The sequence below is a fragment of the Asparagus officinalis genome, chromosome 8 (assembly GCF_001876935.1).
Source record: "Asparagus officinalis chromosome 8, Aspof.V1, whole genome shotgun sequence".
Classification (NCBI taxonomy): Eukaryota; Viridiplantae; Streptophyta; class Magnoliopsida; order Asparagales; family Asparagaceae; genus Asparagus; species Asparagus officinalis.
In genome coordinates this window covers 35,519,769-35,528,953 of record NC_033801.1, presented here as the reverse complement: position 1 = coordinate 35,528,953, position 9,185 = coordinate 35,519,769, and the positions used below count along the sequence as shown (strand labels likewise).

General features: G+C 35.1%; 1 protein-coding gene across 1 annotated transcript; it reads right to left on the bottom strand.

Moving 5' to 3' along the window:
- Positions 8,316-8,926, bottom strand: LOC109820426. The gene is made up of 2 exons (XM_020386567.1): positions 8,637-8,926; positions 8,316-8,569 (listed from the first exon to the last, which is right to left on the bottom strand). The coding sequence occupies exons 1-2, from the start codon at positions 8,873-8,875 to the stop codon at positions 8,443-8,445; spliced, it is 366 nt and encodes a 121-aa protein (XP_020242156.1). The 5' UTR covers positions 8,876-8,926; the 3' UTR covers positions 8,316-8,442.

The window sequence follows — 9,185 nt, the reverse complement described above, 5'->3', positions numbered from 1 at the left end:
GATACAACTAGTTAGCCTGAGTTTTACTTTTAATAAGTCCAACGTGTGTATTACAGAGGGTATGATATCTAGTTGTAGTACCATTGAAGGACTTAGCTACGTGAGAGAAATCGTGATAGCTGCGGTTGGGGGTAGGCTAACCCCTAGAAACTCTCATGAGTCGGTTTATTGTGAGCATGACCTTTAACACACAACCAGGTTTGCTCAATAGATGAAAAAGTATTGTATGTGTTTTCTGTTGGCCTTCTTATTTTGATGATGTTTAACAAACAATTTACTTCTAATGTTGTTTGTCTAGTATTTGTGTTTTTGTATTTATTCTAGGCAAACAACGTGTTGTAGGATGGATAGAATAGAGCTTCAACGATGATATCTAATGGAGGTTGGCGGAATATCGGTGAAGCTTATGCAATTCAAAGTTAAAGATCAAGTTCAAGCTTCATCCGCGAGTTTACCAAGTTGAGCTACATTGAAGACCAGATCAAGCTTGGGTAACTTGGTTTAGGTTTTATATTATGTGTGTTAAGTACGTTAAGCTCAATATCTATACACACACATTATATTGGTTTTCATTTGCGAAAATATTGTTTTCTTAGTTTTTGGACTTAACAATAATCATATACATATTTTATTAAGTCTATATAATCATTGTGCAAAGTTTCAAAACATGGTTTAACCAAAATATCAAATTTCACATGTTTACATTTTCGTGTTTTGAACTATTTTTGCAAATGATGATTTTTCACTAATGGGAAGTGCAATTTGGAAAATTCTTTTTGTAACATATTCATTTACATGTTTATATACATTTCCCAAAGTTTCATAATTTTTAGAAGTCAAATGAATATTTTACAAATTATTTAAATGTGTCAAAAACATGTTTTTATTTATGTCAGTTTTCGGTCGACCGAACCGGTCGACCGAACCTGGGTTCATATGCTCACTGGGCGAAAGAGAGACTGTCGGTCGACCGGTCCGGTCGACCGATGAAATTTCCGGTCGACCGATGAAATTTCCGGTCGACCGACGAGAGCTTTTTCAGCTTCCAACGGCTAGTTTTCTTACCGTTGCTGGGGCTGTATCTGTCTTTTTGCTTGGGGTTTTTGGCTGAGTTGTGAGAGGGTATAAATATCCCATTGTCTTCAACTCTCAAGCTAATCTAAGAAGTTTTTAAACAAGTTTTAAACAAGGGTTTAAGTGTGTTTAAGGGTTTGTTTTGTTTGTGAAGAAGTTTTCACAAGTGGAGGAGATCATCTTCTTGTTTGGGCTCCAATCTCCATCTCTCCATCTTGTCTTCCATTGAGAAGTTTTCTAAACTCTACTCTAGCTTTCATTTGTTATTTGTCAATTATCATTTCTATTAAAGCTAGTTTTATATTGAGTTTAGTTGATTTGATTTTATCTCATTGTTACACACACCCACTTGAGCTTATTGTATTTACATACATAGTATATTAGGGTTGTGAGAGATTGTAATATTGAATTGTGCTTAATTGTGTTCTCATCTACTGTAGAGAACAAATTTATATTTGTTACATTGTGAGTGTTGTTAGGTTTTCGGTGAGCTAGAAACCGAGTGTGTTGTGAAGTTTTCGGTGAACTAGAAAACCGAGTGTGAGGAGTGAACGTTGTTCGATGAGCGTTGAAAATCGACACTGTGAGGTGTAAACGTTATTCGGGTGAGCATAGAAAACCCGGTTGTGATAGTGGATTTCTCCCCGGGAGTGGGGAGCAGAGACGTAGGACGGAAGGTCCGAACTCCGTGATTATTTGATTGTGTTTGAGTGTGCTTTGGCGTATTTATTTTTGCATTCATCTTATATCGCCATTTGTGCATTGCTCATTTATTTCATTCACTATCTTGTTTAGATTGTTTACCCCTTGTGTTAGTTTATATATCCTTGCATTATATATTTTTATCATATAGGATATATATCTTGTTGTTTATATTGCTTATCCTAGCTAATATATATTGTTGTATTTCATACTTGCTAGGATAACTTATTAATTAATTTTAATTGGCATTTAATCGGATTAGATTAGCATAAGACCCTAATCACCCCCCCTCTAGGGTCTAACAATTGGTATCAGAGCTTGGTGCTCTTTGATTTAAGGTCTAATCGCCTTGAGTTAAAGATCCAAGTTAGCTTATTGTGCTAATCTAATTTTGAGCTTTAATTGTATCTTGCTTGCCTTTTATATTATGGATATGCATGGTTTAGGTTATGCCATCAATATTGCTCCTAGATTAGATAATTTCCCCTATGCCCAATGGTGTGTTAGATTTAAACTTTTTGTTCAATCTAAACACTTTGATTTATGGGAAATTATAGATGATACTTATATTATGCCCACTATGGAGAAATCCAAGTGGAATAAAAATGATCATCGTATGTTTACAATGAACAATATTTTGTTAGAATATTTGCTAAATGCTTTTAATTCATCTATGTCTAACAAGTTTGTTCATTTTGATAGTGCTTACAAAGTTTGGAAATTTATAGAAGCACATCAAGGGGACTTGGAGGCGATCCAACAAGCTTTGGAGGATCTAACTTCAAGTTCATACGGAGCAACATGCACACGGCCACTAGGCGATAGCCCTAGTGAGGTTTGCGAGTTCGAACCCGATAATGATTTATCTAGTGATGAACTTGCTTGTGCTAGTGAAAAATTATTGCATGCCTATAACAAATTGCAAAATGATTTCGGGCACTAGGCGATAGCCCTAGTAAGGTTTGCGAGTTCGAACCCGATAATAATTTATCTAGTGATGAACTTGCTTGTGCTAGTGAAAAATTATTGCATGCCTTTAACAAATTACAAAATGATTTTAATGATTTAAAAAGCAAGCATGATGTTTTAAAATCCGATCATGAGAAGCTAGTGTCCAAATTTGATGTCATTGAAAATGAAAATACTATGCTTAAAGAAAGCAATGACTTATTAAATTTGGAAAATGGAAATTTGATTTCATCTATTGCTAGCCTATCTCATGCTAAGATTGATGCCATGTTAGAAGTAGAGAACATAAAGAATGATACAGCTTCTTTTATAAATAACTATTTATGTTCCACTTCTAAAAATGCATATGTGCCTAAAAATAAAGATTTGAATCTTATGAAAAATAGTATTTCATCTTTAGATTCAACTTTGAAAATATGCATTAATAATCATAAGAGGCTTATGGACATGTGTAAGACTAAGTCAAAATCATTCACTCATTATGCACACATGTATAGCAAAACTTATAAGTGTTCTATTTGCGGCCGTCAAGGTCATTTAGCTAAGTTTTGTTATGATGCACACAAACATAAGAATTCTAATGTTCCTTGTGCATCTCATGTAGCTTCTTCATCTTGTACACTTACACATTCACATGCTCATTCTCACAAAGTTCATCATAAGCATGCTAGTGTGTTCAAGTGTGATCATTGTGGTTGTTTTGGTCATTTGGCCAAATATTGATTTAATTTGAAAAGAAAATTTTATTTGACAAATGCTTCCAATAGACCACATGTTTTTAAATGTGATGTTTGTGGTAGGTTTGGATATCTTGCTAAATTTTATTTTGATATACAAAAAGCCTCTAAATTACAATATGTTCCAAATAGACCATTGTTTAAGAATGTTTCTCATTTGCAAAATAATTTAAAAAGAAAATCCTTATTTGCAAATAATTCCCGTGCACGAGCTAATGGTCCACAAAAACAAATAGATCTCTTTCAATGCACAAATTACAATCGGAAGGGTCATTTGAATGAATATTCTTTTGACCATGTTAGTGCACCATATGTGCCTAAAAGGGTTCATAACCCTAGGGCCTTGAGCTTAAATGATAGGGGTCATGTCCCTAAATCTTTTGGTACCAAGAGTTCTTGGGTACCAAAACAAATTTGATTTTCAAACTAAGAATTTTAATGTTTTTATCATTCTTTGTCTTGGTTTTGAAAATTATGCTTTGAAATCTTTTTATATGAAAACAATTTATAATTGATAAAATCTTTTGTTTTCATGATTATTTGTTTTGTTTTGATGAGAGGTTTGTACTTATATAACCCTCCGGATTTATTGGGTGTTTATTCCCAAATCATGTTTATCGGATGCTTAAATGATTATATGGGTTGGAACAAGCTCAAGAGCTTGATATAATTGTTGCCTCTCTTAAAAATTGTGTTTTGATTTGTTGCTTTTGAATTCATTATAATTCACTTATATGATGATATTTATGTGTTTGTGCTAATGGATCATCTATTCGTGCTTTATAATGTATTCTATGAGTGGTTTGATCAAGTTATGTAAAGAAAATTTTTCTTTATTGATCAAACATTGTTTTTGTATATAAACTTTGATTTATGATTTCTTTTGGTTGATTTGTTTTCATTTGAAAACTTTTTGCATGATTCTCATGTTCCTCTTCTTTTGTTTTTATAAATCTATTCTTTTATATGGCTTTTATATTTTTTGTGTTAATGAGACACTATTTTTATTTTAACATATTTATATGTGTTCTCATTATCTTGTTTGTATGTGAGTGATATCTAGCATATCTTTCATTTATTCTTGCTCACATTTGTTTGCCATGTTCATAATTGCATATTTTCCATATGGCAATTTGATAGGAGGAGCAATCCCTATACTATGTGTTATACTCACCTATGCTTTATGATAGGGGGAGCTTTCGCTCTCTTCATTCTTTTGTCCCCTTTTTGATGTTGTCAAAGGGGGAGAAATATTGTGAGTATACATTTCCTTGTTTATATGCATGTGAATTATAATTTGTATATTCATTTCCTTTCATGCATATATCCTTTTTGTAAATTGTTTGTCATCATCAAAAAGGGGGAGATTGTTGGCCTTCTTATTTTGATGATGTTTAACAAACAATTTACTTCTAATGTTGTTTGTCTAGTGTTTGTGCTTTTGTATTTATTCTAGGCAAACAATGTGTTGGAGGATGTATGGAATAGCGCTTCAACGATGATATCCAATGGAGGTTGGCGAAATGTCGGTGAAGCTTATGCAATTCAAAGTTAAAGATCAAGTTCAAGCTTGATCCGCGAGTTTACCAAGTTGAGCTACATTGAAGACCAGATCAAGCTTGGGTAACTTAGTTTAGGTTTTATATTATGTGTGTTAAGTACGTTAAGCTCAATATCTATACACACACATTATATTGGTTTTCATATATATATATATATATAGTGATATATATATATATTGTTAGACCCTAGAGGGGGGTGATTAGGGTCTTATGCTAATCTAATCCGATTAAATGCCAATTAAAACTAATTTTCATGTTTATAAATATGAAATCACATGTTTCATATTTATTATTGTGTTTTAGTATATATTGCATAGAATATGCAATTTTGCGAAAATATTGTTTTCTTAGTTTTTGGACTCAACAATAATCATATACATATTTTATTAAGTCTATATAATCATTGTGCAAAGTTTCAAAACATGGTTTAACCAAAATATCAAATTTCACATGTTTACATTTTCGTGTTTTGAACTATTTTTGCAAATGATGATTTTTCACTAATGGGAAATGCAATTTGGAAAATCCTTTTTGTAACATGTTCATTTACATGTTTATATACATTTTCCAAAGTTTCATAATTTTCAGAAGTCAAATGAATATTTTACAAATTGTTTAAATGTGTCAAAAACCTGTTTTTATTTATGTCAGTTTTCGGTCGACCGAACCGGGCGACAGAGAGTCTGTCGGTCGACCGGTCCGGTCGACCGATGAAATTTCCGGTCGACCGATGAAATTTCCGGTTGACCGACGAGAGCTTTTTCAGCTTCCAATAGCTAGTTTTCTTACCGTTGCTGGGGCTGTTTCTGTCTTTTTACTTGGGGTTTTTGGCTGAGTTGTGAGAGGGTATAAATACCCCATTGCCTTCAACTCTCAAGCTAATCTAAGAAGTTTTTAAACAAGTTTTAAATAAGGGTTTAAGTGTGTTTAAGGGTTTGTTTTGTTTGTGAAGAAGTTTTCACAAGTGGAGGAGATCATCTTCTTGTTTGGGCTCCAATCTCCATCTATCCATCTTGTCTTCCATTGAGAACTTTTCTAAACTCTACTCTAGCTTTCATTTGTTATTTGTCAATTATCATTTCTATTAAAGCTAGTTTTATATTGAGTTTAGTTGATTTGATTTTATCTCATTGTTACACACACCCACTTGAGCTTATTGTATTTACATACATAGTATATTAGGGTTGTGAGAGATTATAACATTGAATTGTGCTTAATTATGTTCTCATCTACTGTAGAGAACAAATTTATATTTGTTACATTGTGAGTGTTGTTAGGTTTTCGGTGAGCTAGAAACCGAGTGTGTTGTGAAGTTTTCGGTGAACTAGAAAACCGAGTGTGAGGAGTGAACGTTGTTCGGTAAGTGTTGAAAACCGACACTGTGAGGTATTAAACGTTATTCGGGTGAGCGTAGAAAACCCGGTTGTGATAGTGGATTTCTCCCCGGGAGTGGGGAGCGGAGACGTAGGACGGAAGGTCCGAACTCCGTGATCATATCGTGTGTTTGAGTTTGCTTTGGCGCACTTAATCTTATGTTTATATTTCTTGTCGCCATTGTCCATAGCTCATTATTTATATGATCCACTATCTTGTTTATGTTTATATCACCCTTAGTTTATATATCCTTGCATATATACATATTCATCATATAGGATATATCTCTTTCATCAATACGTGGTACAAGGGGCCTAATTCAAGGTCTAGTCCATTATGTATCTCAGGTGGCGATGAACTCACTAAGGCAAGGTTCAAAGCCGAAAGCTACCTCTCCCGAATTCACGATACGAAAGGTTGCCTAACCTATATTTGTTTTATGATTTATTGATTTGTTTATTGATTTTGAGTTTTCAGTCAATATTACCTTTTGGGGGACTGTTGGCTATGTTGTTCATGAAAAGGAAATCTTGCCTTTGTGAATAGTCCCACATTGGAAATTGAGATGAATAGTAAGGGGTTTATATTGGTTCACCTCTTATTGGGCTTTGAATAGTGTTTTGGGTGTTGTGGGCTTTGCACAACACGCGCGCGCGCACGCCCACCATGCCACGCCTCACCTCACCGCTGCACGTACGCGCGTGCTACGCTACACCGCACGCGCACACATCTTTTTGGATCTCAAAATTTTAATTTTATCATTTTATCTTTTGACTTGTTCGTAACGAATGAGGAGATGGCGCAGGGAGTTACTCGATATTTGGGTAACGGGCGAGATAGATGTGCGGGATGAGCAACGTCTATGAAGGCCTCAATCTCCTATAAATACCGCACTTCTCCTCCTCTGAAAAACACAGAAAAACTCCTCTCTCCCATCTCAAACTGAGCTCTCTCGTTTTAAATTATTTTGTCTATTGTGTTACTACTTCTTTTGGGCAATGTTCTTCGTCTGAGCTTAAGCTCTGCTACTCTTGTCCGAGTACGGAGGCCGGTCGAACCAAGAGTTTTTACCGCTAGGGGGGAGAGGATCGACTGCGCCAGGGCGATAGGCGGGTCCTTAATTTTCTAGGACAGTGAAATCACGACTGCTCCCATTCAGGCCTGATTTTCTAACTTTTTATTTTCGGATTATATACTAATATTCTTCAATTTTGACAGCACCAATCACCACCCCACATCAGCCTCAGATTAAACAAAATTAAATCACCCAATAATCATAATAATGACCATTAACAGCCCCGAACAATATCACATTAAGATCTAATTAATTCTCACTTAATAGGCCACTAATTCCATTCTTTTTCATCTAACACATGGTTTTTCATCGACTTGGTCAACATACTAACATGGGGACTTGCACTTGGATTGATCTTCTTCGTCATTATTCATCGAGCTACGCTTATATTCTCTGAACGATAGTTTGTTTAATAAAAGAGCTGTGAGATTCTTGTATTCTAAGCTTTAATCGTTTGTGTTGGTTGTGCTTTGAACTTCTTTAACCGCATACTTAAACCAGTTGAATTGAGGGTTGGGACTAGGTAGAGTTAGGAATTACTCATTGTAGGAATTAGCTTACACGACTAGTTTCAGATAGATTCCAAGGTATAGTCTTGTAAGCTTACTGAATTGAGGTTGTGATTCAGGTAAACTCTTTGCATAGTGAGGAAGTCTGAGAAGATAGAGTGATGTACGATTATTATCTAAACCACTCCAAAATCTTGTGTGTTCCTGGTTGATTGCTCTTGGTGTTTGATTATATTGCTTTATATTGTTAATCGCTTTTTATTTTATATATTCTATTGCATATTCTTTGTTTTTTAGCAAAAAACAGTAGCAATTCTATTAAATGGGCTTGCATCTAAGAACCAACACAAACAATCTCAATTAGATACGCATAGAAGATACAATCCTCAACCATTATAATTAAAATCACATCAATAGCTCACACTGTATATTTACGAAGCCTACTCTTCATCAGATATGAAAGATGCAACTAACACGCACAAAGGCACGATTCCATAAGCTGCCATCTTCAGAAGTTCTTCAGTCTCTTTAGAAATCACTCCTATTCTTGACCAGTCTCCACTGTACCTGCACGCACGAAAAGAGCTCAGGCCTTTTGAAACCCACACTCTTATGTTACAAATATTAGCCTTACCCTGCATCAACAAACCCCAGCCCAAAGATTACGGTGGCAGACTTGACAGCAAGGGCTCTTGAGATTTTAAGGGTGGAGAATAAGCTGGATTCATTTGTTTGAGATTTTTTTTCTCCGTTGCTTGATCTCTTTGCTGTTATCGGTGTGACTTTAAACTGAATCCTGCCATTTCTCTTGAAACGTAGAGGCGGAGGGAGCTCTGAAGAGGGGACACGGCATTGAGGAAGCACTCGTTGCATTTTATTTTACGGGATAAAATTTGAGAGGCCAGAGATCAGACTGCGCGTGACGTTGTGAACCCGAAATCATAGTAGTTGAGGTTTAAGCGGGTCGGGCTCGGTTTATGCACAACCGAAAACAAATCACGCGGCAGCAACAACCATCATAGCTTTTGGTGATTATCAAATAGTCCCCGTAACTTGCAAAAAAATATATATTAGAAAAAATAAATCCCTCAAGGTCTCGTTTAGTTAAAAGGGTTAAAGAGAAGGGGGCTAAGAAGAAGGATTAACATAGTGTAACGCCTGTGAAATGTCAAATTACGATATT